Consider the following 19086-nt stretch of genomic DNA (forward strand, 5'->3'; position numbering starts at 1 on the left):
AATTCAGTGTAAACAAGTGGAAATTATGCATGAGGGAAAAAAATTATTTTAACTTCACATAAAGCCTGATTTATCTAGAGTTGGTTATTACCAGCCAAAAAAATTAGCTTTGAGTAGTAATGGATAGTTCTCTGAAAATACCAGCTAATAGCTCAGTACTATTTGTGAAAGTGAATTGAATTCTTGGAAGTATAAGGGATTAAAGCTATGCCAGTGCATAAAAGTATGCTATACTTATATTTTGAATGCAATTCTGGTCTTCTAGCTTTAGGAAGGGAGGCAAGGACAGTCAAAGGTACAGAACAGCTGAGCAAGGCTGAACTTTTCACACTGGAAAAAGCAAAATAATGGAGGTGGTGCTGTAAAGGTCTCTAAATTACAAATGGCACATTTGTAGTGGACATTGATTTTTTTGCCTTCTTTTACAGTGGAAGAACTATAAGACAGACTGAGGATAGGTAAAAATGTATGATTAGAGTGTGTGCAGCTTAGCTATGGCATTCTTTGCTGCAAGATGCTGTGCATATTAAATTTTATATGGTGTCAGGGTTTAACCCCAGCTGGGAACTAAATACCATTTGCTCGCTTCCTCCTGGCCTCAGTGGGACAGGGGAGAGAAGCAGGAAAATAAAGGACATAGAAGGGGTCAAGAACCCCTTAAAAATGCAGCAAATTAGAACAAAATAAAAGTATTTATGCTGATACTAATTGTAATAAGAGGTTGCTCACTACCTGCTGCCTCTCATCTCCTTGTGTCCCTGCTGACTGGCAGAGTGTAGGAAACTGAAAAGTCCTTGATTTCGGGTAAGCACTACTCAGCAACAACCAGAAACATCAGTGTGTTATCCACGTTACCATCATACTGAATCCAGAGCACAGCACTGTGCCAGCTACTAGGGAAAAAAACTAACTGTCCCAGGTGAAACCAGAACACCTAGATTCCAGAAAGCAACTGAAAGGAAAACAACTTATTGGAGACAAAAAATCTGTTGATGTCCCTTAAATACTCACAAATCCCTTCTGGTTTGGGAAGCCCTTGAGGTGTAACTTTTGGATGCTGCTGGATATCTGGCAAAATAACACTTCCAGATTGCTGTAGTGTCATATTCTTCTTTAGAAGTCTGTCATTGCCCAGTGCTGGAGGCAGGACTCTGTTCTATATGGGCATTTGTTTTGGTTATTCTATGACCTATATGTATTTTGTCTTGTATTGGTAGTTCTCTAATTTGTGAGGTTCTATATGTTTAAAACCCTCTATAAAATTGTATTGTCTTATTTTATACTAGAGAGGTCTCCATAGCAAACTGCTAATTATAACTTCTAAACTTTGTTTCTGCTCTTTTAGAAGACGAAAATCATAAACCTGTGATTTTTTTTCTTTCTCATGGCCATCTACTGCTTACCTGACAGCTCGCGCCATTTCTAAATACCATTTCTGTATTTTCAGATTGTCTATTACACTGTCATGCCCTTTGGACTTGACCTTGTTTCCTATGGATACACAGCGCTGCAAGATGCAATTGGAAAGCTGTATGTAAATCACTCTGTCCATAAAAACAGTTCTCTTCTAGGCATGCATGAGAATCAAACAAAAATTATTAATTCTGTTTACTTCATCTCAACATTTTTAATGAATCATTAAATTGATACTCACTGGCTCCTACCAATGTACATTTCCCTATCAGAGATGCTTCTTACTGGTATGGCGCTGTGCACTCTTAGTTTTAGCTTTTGCTATCAACCAGAATGATAACTGGCACCTTTTGTAAAAGCATTTACAATAAACTCAGATAAATGGAAACATATTATTTGCAAAAAAGAATGGTTTTGCCAGGTGGTTTTAACTTCCCCAACCTGTGCTGCTTTGTAGGTTTTTGGGGCCCAATTTATCCCCCTGCATTGATGATACATTGGTATTGTTTGGAACTCCTTTGATACATTACCAAAGGAAAATCATTTTATGCCAAAGCAGTGAGATCATTTAGTATCAAACCTTTTGAAAGTGGTTTCAGGATGTTTTGTGGATGTAGTCAGGCATCTATTCCTGGTCTCCAGGTGACTTAATCTTACAACAGGGCAGACAGGTCACATCTCTGAAGGGTTTCGTGCCATGCTGGAAGTTGCTGACAAAATGTTTCTGAAATCCATCTTCCTTTCCGTGCTCCAAATACGCAGGTGTCTACTCAACTACAGCTTTTTCCAACAGTTTAATCCTTGGTGATCCCACTCTCATGGTAATTCTGTTTTCCTGAGTAAGGATGAGCGTGAATCAGAGAGAAGGAAGGTGACCTGTTCTAGTCTGCTCCTGCTGTAACATATAAACTCGTTCAGCTCTTACTCCAGCAGGTCTGGTGGGAAAGGTGAGGCTAGGGAAAGGAAGTCAAAAGTGAAGAAAAAGTAAGCTTAGCCAGAGCTGGGCAGAGTATCACAATATGGACAGGGCAAATAATAATAATAATAATAATAATAATAATAATAATAATAATAATAATAGAGTTTTACAATTTAGGTTTTGATTTTCAGCATCTATCTTTAGAATTTTATTTCATCACTACTATGTATGTACATTAGCTGAAGTAAACTCTTATGGAAAACCAAATCAGTTTGAGGTTAAACTGGAATTAGTAATACTAATATAAGTTCACTTAAGTTTTCTCAGTCCAGCAAGTCCACTTACTTTACAAGTGTTGAAAGGTATAGTCATGCAAGGAGAAACTACTAGTTAAAAAAATCATGCTAAGATGATATACTCAAATGCAGGGAATTTGCTTCTTTGGAGACTGTGCACTAAACTTTCATCTACCTTTTAATTCAGTTATCAAAATTTAGAAAGGTACCTATGACTTCCTATCTGTCCTTCCAGTTCTTTCCCTGCTAGCCATTGGCAGTTTTATTCTTAGGTTATTTTCAAATCAGTATTTTGTTTTTACTTGCTAAATTTCAAAATCAAAAAAGGCCATCTGTTGTTACTAAGATGTTCTCATATCCACAGTTATAATCCCCAGTTCTGCATGTTCTCTGTAGACACAATTTTCACTCTCCAGTAATTGTTATCATAAAGGATCTTGGCAGTTTTGTGATATGCTGTGTGTTGGAACGGGTGAAAATGATTTTATGAATGAAACATTAAAACAATATTTTTATAGCGTATTATATTATGAAGCTTTGAAACATTGTGATTTTTATTAAATTATTGTGAATCATAAATACATTTATGAACAGTTTCACTTTCTTAATCACAGCTGTTTTTCAAAAATTAAAAAGAATAATCTAATGCCTCCAGAAAAAGAATGGCTCTTTAAACATTTTTCTCAGGCTTTGAACTGCAAAATGATGCATTCCAACTCCATCTTTTTTATGTTTCCTCATCTGTGTTTCCATCTAACACACATTATCTCTGTTTGAATTAAGTTAATCTTTAATGAACAGAAGGTAGCAAAAAAATGGCTTGTAAACCATGATTCTGATTATGCATATTTAATCAATATTGTTTTATTCTTGAATATTGTGAGTCTAACTTGCACTGCCTCTCACTTGGTGGTGGTGTATGTATTATGATTTGGGCACTCAGAGGTTTGCTGAGGTCTGTCTGTACTCAGTGGGTCAGGAAGGCACTGAGCTGATTTCTGTAGGATTGCACATCTGCCCTAATTCCTGGGCAAGTATTTCCTGAATGGCAATGCTGCCATGAGTCTGGGCTTTTAGTCCAAGAAAATAAGCAGCGTGGTTGTTTTACACAAACACCAAGATTTATCACAGTAATTGAGCTGTTAAATTCTTTTGAAGTTACTCAGATTCATAAATACTGTTTAAAATTCATCTTTTTCATATTTTGCTGAAATGGAGTATGAATGAATATGGAGGCTTGAAAGCTGTGGAAAATACAGCTTTGCTTTCTTTGTGTGAAAAGTACACCCTGTAACAAATACCTCTTAGTCATCCTAATATTGCTGATAATGTAATGTTTCACCCACTAAGTCCCAACTTCGGCCCACATAAAAATGCAGCTGTGGATTATTTTTGTATTTATTTATTTGAACAGGAAATAAAAAGAAAAAGACTGAAAGAGATACAATACATATATGCTAGGTTTACTTGCAGAATTTGCTGTGATTGAGGTGGATCTTTAAACAATTATTATTATTATTATTGTTTTGTCTTGCAGTTGGTTACACAACTGATGATTTACGGTTTATCTGGCAGTCTGGAGATCCTGTACAGCTAGAGAAAATTGCTCTGCCTCAGTTTGATATTAAAAAGGAGGATATTGAATATGGTAACTGTACCAAGTATTACAAAGGCACAGGTAGGTAATATAAGTTATTGCCTTGGTGAAAAACTCTAAGCTTCCTTCAGTTACTGTTTAGAGTTAATGGTTAATATTCCAGTCCACATCTTACATTTCCTGGGATAAAACAGATTACCTTTAACTAATGAGTGGTTCATATAATGGTAAGTTTAATATGTGATAAAAACAAACTAGTTCAAATATAGAAATATCCAAGTTGAAGAAGAGATTAAATGTTTGTCTTGGCTTTGCTTACAAATATCATGATCTTATTAACACCATTTTATTTCTATGGTCCTAATACCTGTTTTTGATTGTAAATGTCAAACTTTTCTGAAAGGATGTTCGTACAGAATCATGCCAGTTGCAGCAAAGTGGGTAAATTTTGATTTTCTGGTTAGACTTCTGCTCCATAAGTGGATAGTACTAGACTGTAATTCCAAATGCTTCATCCTGCAGCTTCTTCCTTTCTCTAAATGTTCTGGAAATTCCGTCATTTTTGAAAGCTGCTTGCAATCCTCAGCCCTCTATTTGTTTATTCCTATGACTATTTTTTTTTTAGTGTTGGCACAAAATTTTCCAATGGTTTATGCACTCTGGTTTTTAGTGATTTACCTTTTTCACTTTGATTGATTCCTGCCTATGATAATATCCAAACTACTCATTCTGTGACAACCACAAGACTTTCTACAAGAGCAGCTGTAGTTTAGTCAGTGCTTTTACATCATGGGCATAAATCTTCCATTAAAACTCAGCTGGGAAGTCTGTGGTGCTGCAGCTTCTGAGGACCCTCTGCAAGTTTCTTGTTACCTGTTCAGCTGGAGTGGAGGCTCTGTTACTTGCAGTTGCTCCTGTGGTAGATTCCAAGCCTGGAGAGATCTCAAGGAACATTAGCAGATCTCAGAGTTAAGAATTTAATTTGAAAAGATAATGGAAATAAAAGTGGGCTTTGGTTTTTAACTGCAAAATGAGTGAGATCTAAGAACATAATTCATCCTCTCAGGTGATTTATAATTTGTAAATAATAAGAGATTAGCTCTCTTCAGGAAAATTCTGATTTTTTGAAAGTATATCCAGCAGCTAGCAGTGATGGCATTCAGGATATGGCAAAACCTTATTTAGCAGTGAGAAAAAGATTTTGTTCCTATTTAAAAAATGAAATTACTGAAAAAAATAGCCCTTAAAGTAGTGAAAAACTAAAGGAATGGATTTTGCATTTTCCAAATGAAATTCATACAAATGGGAAAATTGTAAAACATATTCTATTGTGATTATTTTGAGGTGTGCCCTAAATCTGAAATTAAATATCTAAAAAACTTTAGATAGGAACCCTAAGTTTTTAGGAACCTTAAAGAAAAATATTTAAGAATTATACACAAAGAAAATCAGTGGTGTTCTCTCAAGTTTCAGCAACTTGTGACCACAAATGACATGGTGCAAAATGTTCAGTAAAATATTCACATTCTCTGTGTGTGTGCTTTGAGCATTAAAGAAAGAACATGAGAGAACCATTTTGAAAAGTTTTCACAGTTCTTTTACTGCAAATCCATTCTGTTTAGAATCTCCACTTTATCTCATAACCAAACCCAGAATTAATATTTCATTAATGTGAGTTGAATATTTAGTATGTTGAAATATTTTAAAGGCTGTTTTCAATGCCCCATTTTTTTATTTACTTGAAGATTCTTATGCTGAAGGTATTTTTTAACAGCAGATTTCACACACAGAGATAAATAATTTTGTCAGATAATCAAGAGAAATTTTGCATCAAGGAGCAGACTTCCAAAATTATGGCTTATGTAGGAATTCCCTGACAATTGCAAAAATCCTTAATCTTTACTGCCTATTTCTGTCAACGGATGTTTTATCATACCTACCTAAGTTAAAAGAGGGTCAGCAAATCTGGGCTGCTTTTGTAGCAATACATTGAATATTTATATTTGCAAATTTCCTGTTATTCATCAATTTTATGACAGATTAAATAGGTCCTTTTGAGCTGAATGATGAGGGCAATAGATTCTATTCTCTGTCTGATGAAATATTATTCAAATGAAGGCATACAGAATGCATTTCCTACATAACACAAACAAATAATAATTTTGAAGGTCATCTCTCATTTGAAAACAAAACCTAAAAGAGTCTGGAATCCATTCATAAATTATAGAGGGAAAATTTTTCAGCCAGCTGATCACTGGAGATGATAGAATGAGCTATAAAATACGGTATAGTGTCTTCTACACAAGGGTGTTTGTCCTTAATGTTTTATACTTTTGTTGTTGTGGTGTTTATATGCCCTAACAGCAGTTTTACAATGATGTATCATTATACAGCACTTAACTGATACAATATGGAAGGAAAATGGAGAACTTGTGGACACATTCTATGTTCTAAATAAGTATCTCACCAACTGGATTGATATATACAGTCTGATTTGAATTTTGAAGTTGTTGTAATATAACATAGGAATGCCTTTTTCTTGTGATAAAATAGTTTTTGAAGATTTCAGGTTTTTTCCGACACTATTGTGTTACTATTAACGTAGAAATTCCAGTTCTAATTGAGTGCAAATATGGACAGAAATTATTTTCTGGTCATCAGACTTCTTGATACATTTGTTATCTCCAGCAAAACATCTAGTAACTGCAACTTTGTTTTGTGTTGAATTCGTCTTAAACATCTTCAGAAGTTTATATGCTTTAGATGTTCATTTTAAAAGATTTGTTACATTGTTCCTTGTTTACAAAATTTGCAGCTTTTCTTGAGTCTCTTTTAAAATGTTTGTACCAATTTTAGAAGTCGTTTGTGCCAACTTTTGGTACTGGGGAAATCTCTGGTTAGAGTCACATTCAGAACACCTCATTCACCTCTAAACCTGCTAGACTAATATTTCTTAATTCATCTTTTGCACAAATTAATGCTAAGTAGGATTTTCAGATGAGCTTAAGCTAGTAGGACTGCCAGACTCCATTGGTTTTATCTGAACTGCATCTTGAAGCCAGCATCAAGCTGGGAGTCACTTCAGCCTCCTGCTGCTTTGGAAAGTGGATGGGTTCCTTACAGACCACAGAGTACCACAGATTTCCTAACCACACATGGTGCTTAGGAAATCTGTGGTTTTAATTTTTTTTTTTTTAATTAAACTCTTTACATTTATAAAGAAAATCAAAGCATTGAACTTTTGCTCTTAAGCAGAAAAAGACATGGAAGATATGGATCAAAGGTTCACCTGCAAAGCCCATTAAACATTAATGCATTTATTTCTTTAAAGGTTATTACACTTGTGTAGAAGTAATCTTCACTTTAAGAAGACAAGTTGGATTTTACATGATGGGTGTTTATGCTCCTACACTGCTAATTGTTGTTCTATCCTGGCTGTCATTTTGGATCAATCCTGATGCAAGTGCTGCAAGAGTCCCGCTGGGTAACCTGCGTTTTCACGTACTGTCGTGATCCACTGTAACACCATTGAGCCATTCTCAGTTGCTTTGGCTACATGACACTGGACCCTGAAAGCAACTTCACTTCCATTATCCACTTATCATTTTCACTGAAATCTGCTCATTCCAAGTCCTGTAAACTCCATCTTGGCATTAGGAGTTCACTTGATTGTAGTTCCAGCATTTGGGTGACAAGCACACTCTCTCCACTCCTCTCAGCCTGGACAAATCTGATCAGTCTATGCACGGGTGATGCTGCAAACACAGGCAATATGCATTTTACAGGAATTTTCAACATTTGAAAAATGAGCAAGAAAGCAGGATGATAAGTAAGGCTCTTAACAGCTACCTATTGGAGAAGTCTTTCTGAAGATTAATAGGAACGATATTTGGAAAAGAGCTAGCATTCCTGTTACCTGACTGGCTTTATTTCATGAAAGACTCACTTCGTGAGAGTACTTCAAGCTCATGCAGTCATGCTGCTCAGCTCAACACAGTAGGCAGTTCCTTCATTTATTATGAAATAGCAAGACACAGACTTAATAGTAACAATATTATCTTGACTAATTGCATTGTACGCTGGATTACAGCTCTGGCATGGCCAAACCTGCTGACCCCGAGCTCAATGACGTGCAGAGCCAGGCTCTTGCATCCTGACACTTCTCCTGTTTGGATTCCATTTCCCATGTTTGGCCTCCCAAGGCTCCCATTTTCCCTGGCACTCCCTCCTCTCCAAGTCCATACTTTCCAAATCTTTGCCATCTCCCAGGAGGTTTAGTGCACCTGTTTCCAATACCCCAGTGGTGCAGTTGCAGTATCCCTCCAGCTGCCAGCCTTGGTCACAAACCTCTTACCCACACTGGAACTGCTACACCCCCACAGGATATGACTCCTGTGCAGCCTTTTTAATGGTTTTTTTTTCCTTTTCTTTTCTTTTTTTTCTTTTAACCTTTGAAAATAGTTACTTAGGAAGAAGTCTCAATTCTGTATTAGCTTCATAGCAAGTAACAAATATAATCTTTTACCTTGAAAATTTGCAAGGTTGCCTTATATAATAAAGAAAACTTTAGGAGAACATTTGAAGACAAAAATGGTGGGGAAAATGTAACATGCATTAAATTAAAAAGTATGAAAGAGGAACTGGAAAACTAGAATCAAAACCAAGCTGTACTGCCAATTTTATAATCCCATGCTTCAAATAGTGAACCAGATGGACTTATTAAAGATATATTAGATTTATAGGAGTCTTAGCATAGATTTAAGTAATGCGTATGTCTTTGTAACTAAATATGCATGCTTATTTATTGTTTATTTATTTCATTCATTGTAAGTGTTTATTGGCTTCTTTCATGCATTAGCATTTATGAGATAATGAATTTCAAAGACATTAGCCATTGCTCTGACTATGTGACTTTTCCTTAATCCCCAGAAAAGCAAAAAAACCTGTAAATCTGACACTCCCTTAGTTGAGTCAGTATTTAGTATGACAGTTACTAACACTGTCACTGGGGTAAGATTTATCTTTCTCCAGTTTCAGGAGAGCAACAAGCTAATTCTTCTAATGACATCCTTGAGATCCTTGACCTTGAAATATAACAAGATCAACATTTGTGTGTAAAGTAAATGATATCTAGCCTCAAGAAAGTGTACCAGTGGCTAGTTACAGATCTTATTAGATGAGAAGCTACTTCAAATCTTTCAGTTTATTTACTCATGCTCCTCACTCACATTTGAGCCTTAAGCTTTGGATTGTGATAGGTAGGCACCTAGTGCAGCTGCCAGAAGTGCAGCTTACACTCTGGTACTAGGGTCTCTGAGGCCATGCCAACATCCATCAGGCAGCAAATGGTTGATGAATAGAATATTTCTGTGCTTCTGTCTCACTTTATTCTTACCTTGAAAAGGTAGAAGTCTTTTAGACTCTGAAAGTGAACCTTTCATTGTAGGAATCCACTCAAAAGAAAATTAGCTACTGGTCGCTGTGGCCTCAGTTGCTCTACTGAGCATGTTAATAAAAGCTCCACAAAAATCTTTTCAGCTAGAATGTATAAATTAGTTCTGTAGAGTTCAATCCATTGTAAGGTACAGTTTTTTAAGGTCTAAAAAGTGGGTTTACAAATGTTTTTGGCACCAGTCATGATATTATCACATATTAAGATAATAAAAACTTTAAAGTCAGTAGGAAGAAAATACTATATCCAAGACATTGAGCCAGTCTGTGTTATTGGCTAATTTGGTTATTCAGGAGAAGGATAGAGGCTGCCTTTCAGCAGTCAAGCATGGAACTTGGTACAGTACACTGTTAGAGAATGAACAGAGTGCCTGGGACACAGGCAAATTTGTCCCAGTTATATTAAGAGGCAGTATGTTTGTTTTATTGTACTTGCTAATGCAATTCATTGTGATCCATAATTAGTGTTCATCTCCAGTCTGCAGGTGTTGGTAAGTGAATTTTTTTTTTTTTTAAAGCAAAGCATCCTATGCTCACTTTTTATCCTTATAGGAATGTTTGTATATGAATGCTTCAGTTACAGTAGATGGAAAGTAAGCCAGAGGATTACACTGAGGATTCAGTTCAGTATTTGCTGTATCATTCTGTTCTGAGATAACACATCTGATCATTCTTTATTATCCCCATAGACAAAAAAAAAAAAAAAAAAAAAAAAAACCAAATTTACAGAAAAAAAATAAAAAAAAAAATTTAAAAAAAAAAAAAAAAGTCCAGCTTTGCAGTGATACATTGATACTACACATTTCTAAATAAAAAAAACATTTCAATTTTCTTTTTTTTCCCCAAAAAAAAAAAAAAAAAAAAAAAAAAAAGTCCAGCTTTGCAGTGATACATTGATACTACACATTTCTAAATAAAGCATCATAAAATTTTGTGGGTTAAAATCGCATGACTGTTAACATTCCTTTATGCTTCAGTGTTCTAAGAGCTATTGAATTGTCAATTTGAGATTAATGCTAAATAAAATATCATATCAATCTTATTGGAATCCAAATGGGAACAGTAGCTAAAGAATATGTTGTTTGTGATCAAGTAGAAATTAATATTTTTATAGGCCAATACAGATAGTTTTATTTTAATTTACATTTTCACATCCTCAATTACTTAAAACATATCTGAAGGAAATCATCTCTCTGTGAATGAAAAATTTTTCATGCACTATAAGAAACGTAGTTGAGACTCCTTTTGGCCAACATTTTTTATAGACATCAATTCTATTTCATTAAGCCTCCCACTCATAAATAATCATTTATCATTAGCATTCACAAAACCAAAATGGGACATTCTGAACTTGGAGACTGAACTAAGTTTTCCCTACATGACAGCCATTTCTAAAGTTAGCTTTTTCCAAATGTAGCTGTTCGTGCTACTATTTTCACAGGAGCCTGTGAGAAATCTTTTTTTGGCGTCAAGCTTGTATTTGTCCCTTGTGATATGAATCCTGTGTTGATGGTGACATTTGGAAGCCTTATTAGGGGAAATGCCTGGTGAAATCCGTGATGAGTATGACCTTTTAACAGCCTTTGCACATGTGGGCTTTTTTCATTATAAGGGCTTCATGAAATGCCCTTTATCTAGAAAGCTTCCTGTAGATCCTGGAAGCTCAAATAGGGAATGACTGTGACCCTCAGTCACCTCCACGTTTTCATCTTCTCAGTGAATTGGGCACAAAGGTTTTTTGATTTGCTCATACAGCTTTGCTCATCAGCAAAAACTTCCCTTTTACCTAAGGTCTGAATATCACAATTGTGAGCAGCTCATTCAGAGAATTGCTCCTGCTATAGCACAGTTTAGATTTCTGGGACAATGCTATTTTAATTTAAAGGACTTAGAGTCTTTTGATTTAAGCATCATAAATTTCTCTTCCACCTTTCCAGAATTAGATGCACATTGTAAAATAATTCTTTAGAAAAATCAATTTCCCAACTGTGTGATGTGTGATGGGACAGGGAAACCATAACAACCAGTTTAGCCTCACTTATTTGTTTCTCTGTTTATAAAATGAAGGTTATCATTATTAATAATTCATCAATAACTGCACTACCCTACCTAAGTGTTTAACTTGTTCATTAGCTGAAGGCATGTGCACTTTGTACACCTGCTGCACTGACCACATTGTGAAGTCCCATTCACTGTTGCAAAACATCATTCACTATTGTCTGTTTCAGAGGAAGAGCAAAGCCAGTGTCATTAAAGGGAAGTTTTCTTATTCAATATATTGTTTTCTCTTTTTGTAGGTATTTTCTCAGTGCTCAGCTTGGCATCTGAATGTACCACTCTTGCTGCTGAACTTCCCAAAGTGTCTTATGTGAAGGCCTTAGATGTCTGGCTGATTGTTTGCCTTCTCTTTGGGTTTGCATCCCTGGTGGAATACGCTGTGGTTCAGGTAATGCTAAACAATCCAAAGAGAATTGAAGCTGAAAAAGCAAAGATTGCCAAGGCAGAGCAAGTGGAAGGGAAGGGTGGAAATGCTGCCAAGAAGAACACTGTGAATGGCACAGGGACTCCTGTTCACATCAGCACTTTACAGGTAGGAGCTGCAAAGCTTTGTATGCAAAATCAGCATTCTTCTCTATTAACCCAGTTCCAGGAATATAGTGTTTGTAATAATTTTGAATCGTGCTTAATCTTGGAAGGGGTCAAGACAGTAAAAACATGCTGGTAACTAATGGCCAGCCATCTGACCAATTGGTCCCTAGTGATTTGGGGTCAGAAGTTCTAAGTGAAAAAATTGTCTTTTCATACCATAGCAGCGTGGTTGCTGATTAGCTTCAGGTAAATAAAGTAGCAAGCAGCTTTACAGTTGCTGTTTTTCTCATAATAAATAGCAGCTGTTAAACTGTAACTATTCAGAGGACAGAACTCTCAGACAGTATTTGCTGAGAGCATACTCAAATAACACCCAGCTCATTGCTTTGCCTGGGCTGGCCACAGCTGCACTCCATTGCATGCCTGTGAAGCCAGGAACCACAAGTTGAGGCATTTGTAGACAAAAGACCTGTCTGTTTGTGTCAAACAGTTCCTGCATTTCTTTTGTTGCCAGATGGAGTTTATGTGTAAATCAGTCAGATTTCACTATATGGTTAAAAATGACATGTACATCTTCACTTAAGCCGAAGTGTTCCATCATATTGCTAAATTCCTGATATTTTAGAAGTCCCTGTTTGTGCTTCAAGAGTTATCAGACATCCCAGTCGAACTGCCTTCAGTCCTAAGGGATATTTACTTGACATTTATTCTGCAGAAGAAAACATGTTATTCTACAACATATCTATTATGAATTTGGCTTGTCCTTTTCAATGACTCAGCAATTCTGTTGTATAAAATAAAGCTATTAGGCTAGATCCAAGTGGTAATATTGGTACACTGTGACTTCAATGTTTCTTTAAGAAAGGAGTAGTTTATGCAAGAATGCCTGAAATCTTGTCTTAGTATCAAGCTGGGATTGCCCCATAACTAATTGTCCCCAGTCCAGAGGAGCTGCAGGTATTGCAGAACAGTGCACCTAACTATCATGATTCTCATCTGGTAGAAGAATCTTTGGGAAATGCTTTGGTAGGCAACCAGTCTCGGCTTAGAGTAACCCCATGACTGCTTTGACTTGTGTCATGAGTAATTCCCCAAGCCTAGGCAACATCAGAAAGAAAGTGGCTCTGCTGTGGTTTTGCTTTCCCTGAACTGAATGTGATAATTTTGTGTTCAGCAATCTGCAGGTCCCAAATTCTGCTGTTTCTTCTGACAGAATAGTTGCAAAAACCCAGCAGAGCAGCATCTAATATATTTTTCCTATTTCTAGCACTGGTATACAGTGTGTTTTAAGACTTAGAAGGGGAATCATTATCCACAGAAGTTCAGCAATATTCCTCATGAGTGGTGTCTAGCAGTAGGCGGAAGGTTTTTAGAATTCAGAATTCAGTCTGCCCTCCTCTTTAGCATTTCCTCTCCATGATCTTGAGATGCCAGGCTCAGCTTCTCATGTTTGACCTGCACTATTCAGGGTCTTCCCAATCTTCCCAATTTGTTATGAGAGACCTTTAACATTCAAGTAGCTTCTGATGATCTTTATACAGAGATTTACAAAAAAAAAATTATTTTACAAGCCATAGTGGAAATAGGTATTCCTTGCTGTAAAAGTTGGTCATTTGGCTGAGTGGCCCATGGCTAATGATCCAACTTGAATTAATCCACCTGCTTTGAAACACACTCTACCAGAGGAAACGTATCCGGGGCTGGTAATTTCTGTGAAGATGACCAGGTTGAGATAGAAAAAGGTCCCAGACTAGTGAATCATTTGACATCAGGATGCGGTAGGACAGTAATGATAGATTTTATATATTTTAAAGCTATAAATCTGCCTAGATGAAAACTCCCTCTCTGAACCTGCTATTGCGTAGGAGTACTTTGAAAGTTCTTGGCTCTGAAAAAGCTTGTACTAAAGTCCTAAATCAGAACAGGTGTAAATCTTTTGGTAGCTCTGACTTCTAATCCAAAACTAGGCCTGCCTCATAAAATTTGGATTGCTCCCATACAGACCTAGTAATGATCAAGTAGAGAATGCATTTGTCATATGGAAAATATGCAAGGGAGAGAAACATTAAAGAAGCAGGTAATGGAAAAAAACTGTATGTTGAAATGCCTAAAGAATACAAAACAAAAAGAGGCCAGAGAGCTGTCCCAGAACTTCAGGAGCTGTTTCTCATCATGGTCATGTAGGATTGTGTGGGAGGCAAGAGCAAATACTTTGCTAAATATCTGGAAAGACTTAGGTGGCCCAGTGTATAGCTTAAGGAGAAAAGGATGACTTATAACTGCACCCCTGTAATAAGTATATGTCCTATAGAAATGTTTATGTTCTTTTTCCACATAGGAGGTGATATTCAGGCAAAAGTGACTGAGGGTGTAGCTGGAAATGTCAGCATAGCTAGGCTTGAAACCAGATGGGACCAGATGGGACTTGAAGTAAATTCAACAGAAAAGACATGGGAGCAGGCAACTCAAAGTGGGGAAACAGCATGAATAATTCCATTTATAAGTGTTTCTCCTGTTTAAATTTAGGTCTTACATATTATGAAACATTAACTTAATGGTGCTGATACATATCTGTAAGTTGTTCAGAGGGGAATCAAATTTAAAAAGAGAAGTTACTGTATTTCACTTTAAAATGCCCCTGATCCTGATGCTGTGGTAGTTTGTGTTCCCTGAGCAGCAAGTTGTGCCCTTCCTGCTTTTGCGGTGTTGCAGCAGTGATGTCTCTGCAGGAGATCTTGGGAAAGGGCCTGCATGTGAGGTACAGGGGACTTGCTGGGTTGAGAAGATCCTTGGTTATTAGGAGGATCAGAGGGAAGCAAGTGGGGCAATTGAACATCCCTGGTTCCAGTCTTCATGAAACAACTTGTTTTCACGTTCTTGCTCCATTTGTGAAAGTTAAAATGGCATATGGTTTGGAGACTTGGCATATTTTATTTTAGTAAAAAACCACCATAACAAAACCTCATGATAATCCCTAAAAATACAAGCAGCTATTGTTCCAACTTTATGGAGTAAAGGGATAAGCTTTTCAGTATATCATGAATATTAAAAGCTTAATATAATTCATAATTGCAGTCTAGGAGAAGAGATTCCCTATAACAGAACCTGCAAGGGTCCACTGAAAGTTTTCAGCAGAAAGCACTTTTGTCACTGTATCAATAGTCAATGGTCATGATCAATAATTACCACCAGTGACAGTGAATATGGCAGGGTGAAAAGAGTGCTCACAATTTGCCAATCACCCAAAGATGGAGAAAGACTTCTATGGATGTACAGCTACTTCACCAGATCCCGAGAACTGGCTGATGTAAAAGCTGCATGTTGCTAGCATATGCCAACCCCTCAAGTCCAAGCTTTATGAGTCATGCTCCCTCCAACAAAAACCCTTGAAATGTCAGTGCCATTTTAAATCCAGAGGTTTATCAATATGACTGTCTGATTAAAGTCAAGTGGTCTGTCTGTCAAGATCACCCTGAATCTGTAGGGAAAAGGAGAGAAAATAAGCACTTCTGATGTGCTTTTCTAGGAGAAGCAGTGGCTATGCACTTAGAGGCAAAAAACCATGAGAAAATATAGCTTGGCTCCCTCAGCTCATAGCGACTGCAAGTAGATGCTGTTCTAAGCAGAGGAGAAAATTATGCAATCTGGTGATAACTGCTTGCACTGGCTTTTTATTGGGAATCCTCAGCAGGAGTTTGTGTGTGTTTCCTAGCAATGAAACATCATACAGTGAGAAAAACAAGCAAAAAGGGAAATGTTTTGAAGATGAATCTTTTTTTTTTTTTTTTGCTTTCATTGCTGACGTGATTACAGTGAGAGATTGCACTGTTAACTATAACAACACCCCTCAATTTGAAAAGTCACATTTTCATCAAGCCCATTTTTAGAAGCTGTCCCCCACAGATAATGTGCTAATGACTGGAGAGAACATTTGCTAAAAGAATGGTTCTGGCAGATGATGAATAGCACTATGCAAGTGGTGGTAATAGCTCTAATGCCAGTTATTTTTAAAAAGTGCTGCTATTGCTTGCTTTATCTTGTCAGAGCCACGTCTAGTCTCTGAAACCAGAGATGGGTTATGTTCATCTCTACTGAGTTATAATGTACTTGAACACTGGTGGTGACCTGTGGTGACTTAGTCTTCTCAGGCTTTTTCCCCTCACATGGAACTACAGACTCATTTTTTTTTTTATTGTAGAACCACCAAAAATCCAGCTTACATTTTACCTTGTACACAAAACCACAGGCTGCAGCCTATTTTAATAGTTCCTGACAGCATTTCAGGTACAGAGTAGGTACTTTCTGCTCCAGTGACTCCCATATTCATCCTTGGAAATAATTCAAACATGACTGTAAAAAGGCCCTGAGCAGTCTGCTTTGAGCAGAGGGTTGGACTAGATGATCTCCAGAGGTCCCTGCCAACCTGAGCTGTGCCGTAATACTGTGATATTTTATGCATTAATATTTTTTGTCCTGTACTTTGCAAGGAATATTTGGAATGTGGTAGCATATTCCTGCTGAGCTGAACCAGAAAATAGACCCAATGTGAATACAGACTAATGCTAAACAATCACTACTTTATTGATGATCTACATCTATCATTATGGCAAGAACAAGAGAAGAGCACAAAACAAGTCCAAGAGAGATTAATAACAGAGCTTGCTAAAAAACTCCTTCATCTTGTGTGGAAGCCCCTTCCAGAGCTGGCAGCACTGGGGACAGATCTGCATGCCAACAGGAGGCTGGGAGCACAGCAGCAGAGGTGGTTTTGTGGCAAGGAGGATGTGCTCTGTTGGACAGGGAACACAGCATTCCAGTGGGGAAGCTCTTCAGCCTGAGGGACACGTGCTGGGCTTGAAAAGATGCCAGTGCTGTAGCATGTTTGAAGCCTTGCTAGGAGTTATGGACAACACGTTTCTGCTGTCAAAAATGATGGCTTTTATACTACCCTTCATCCTGATGGATAAAGAGGACTTGATCACAGGATGAACAGTCAATTGAAAAGGATCTTTATTCTATTTGCACAAAACAAATTGAATTAAGTCCCTGATATTTTTGGTGCTGTGAAAGGTCAGATTTCACAAATTTGACAACTGTCTAATCTGGATGGAAGAATTTAAACAAAAAGTGTAAATGGGACTGGTGAGCTAATAATGTTCAAACCAGAAGTAAAGCTACACTAATTTAAGAAAAACCCCAAAACCTAACAAACAGCATAATTGAAAACAAATTCCCCAAAGATTTAAAACTAATTCAGCTTTGAGCATTTCTCTTTTCTCCTCACTGGCAAATGGGAGGTGATAGCAGTTAATATAAGCTGAACTCAATAAAATAATTGTGCAAGTAAGAAAATAGATATATGCTTAGCATAACTGAGGGCAATTGGAATTTACTTTGTGTACAGAGCAAGAATACAATGCCTTGCAAGATGAGTAATGGTACTATACTGGGTAAAGATAGAGGTTCTGTAAGTATCAAGAATTTACTGAAAAGAGAAAAGCATTGAACAAATATTCTGCTCTATGTCTAGGGGACAGCCAGATATATTCAATGTGTGGATGAAATAGTTCTCATTCACAGTAGCTTATGAGAATGTTAAACAGTAACTATTAAAGTTAGACATTTTACAATCAATATTTCAGCTTAAGTTGCGTCTAGAATTTTTTTACAAAGCTGGTCTGTGAGTGCTGTGGAACATTAATGTTGATTTTTTAATAAATCCTTTAAATCTGGGAGGGTTTCAAAATACATCGAGAAGCTAACTTTGTGCCAGTACTTTTAAAAGCTAAGTGGAATAACATGAATAATGATAAGCCTGACATCAATCAGTGGAGAATATTGCATAGCTTACAGGGCTCTGACTAATAATTATTGTTTATAAGTATTAATTATCTTTAATATTACTCATAATTCAGCCCCATGTTAGCTAATAAATGGGGCAGTGAAATAAAAGTTGATATGTGTGTTTATTGATTTAATCAAACTGAATATAACTTTTTTAAATATTATCAATTAGGTTGACAGAGGTAATGATGCAAAGGTAAGATACTCTTTAAGAACATTTTTCTTGGCTTCATATGTCAGCCTGATTACATCATCTGAATTATGCAAAATCAAGGTTAGTTTCGTTACCATCTCTGTGTACCAGCAGTTAATCAGACTAACTATAGTCATGCCTTGTGAACATTGAAGCCAAATAAATTCAGATTAGAAATAAGGTACATATGTTTCTGAGGAACAAGGTCATGGAAAAAATTCTCCATCCTGCATGTTTTTAAAGGAAAATCTAGTGTAACTAGTTTGGGCAATAAATGTGGAAAGTGAGGAGGAGCACCACAAGCAGCAGAGGCAGAGCTGGGGAGTTAGTTGCTCCTCCCTGCCAGTGTGCATGCATAGGCAGCACTTATTCTTTCATCTCTTTCCCCATTTTCTTCTTACATTGTTCCCCTAATTCTGCAACCAAAGGCATTCTGCAGAGGCACACATGCTGCAGCTCTGGAGCAGCAGCAGGTGCTGAGCTTGGCACCAAGCACCAGTCAGCCTGAATTATTTAAAAGTTGAGAAAGGATCATCACAAGGAGCCTTATGGAGTCTAGGAGGCATTTTTAGGCATTTTTGAGCTGTTCATCAAAAGACAGGTGTTCTGTCCATCATACCAAACCTAGACAAGGTTGTCCAGTCCTGGAAGAAACAGGGAACTAGCTTTGTGTTTCGGGCCAAGCCCCAAGAGCCATCACCTTCCTGTGGTGTCCTTGGCCCCCCCCAAATCCATGCCAGAGGGACAAGGATGTTCCCAGCTCCCTGGGAATGCAGGGTGTCCC

General features: G+C 37.0%; 1 protein-coding gene across 1 annotated transcript in view; it reads left to right on the plus strand.

The window, feature by feature from the left end:
- The window catches only part of GLRB (glycine receptor beta), a 44681-nt gene that overhangs the window by 21911 nt on the left and 3684 nt on the right, over nt 1–19086 (plus strand). The window contains exons 5-8 of the mRNA XM_041479932.1: nt 1448–1530; nt 4166–4306; nt 7557–7709; nt 11974–12266. Of these exons, the coding sequence (XP_041335866.1) occupies nt 1448–1530; nt 4166–4306; nt 7557–7709; nt 11974–12266 (670 nt within the window). The remainder of the gene's footprint in view (nt 1–1447; nt 1531–4165; nt 4307–7556; nt 7710–11973; nt 12267–19086) is intronic.

Source organism: Pyrgilauda ruficollis, unplaced genomic scaffold (assembly GCF_017590135.1).
Source record: "Pyrgilauda ruficollis isolate IOZ18807 unplaced genomic scaffold, ASM1759013v1 scaffold5, whole genome shotgun sequence".
NCBI classification, from domain to species: Eukaryota; Metazoa; Chordata; class Aves; order Passeriformes; family Passeridae; genus Pyrgilauda; species Pyrgilauda ruficollis.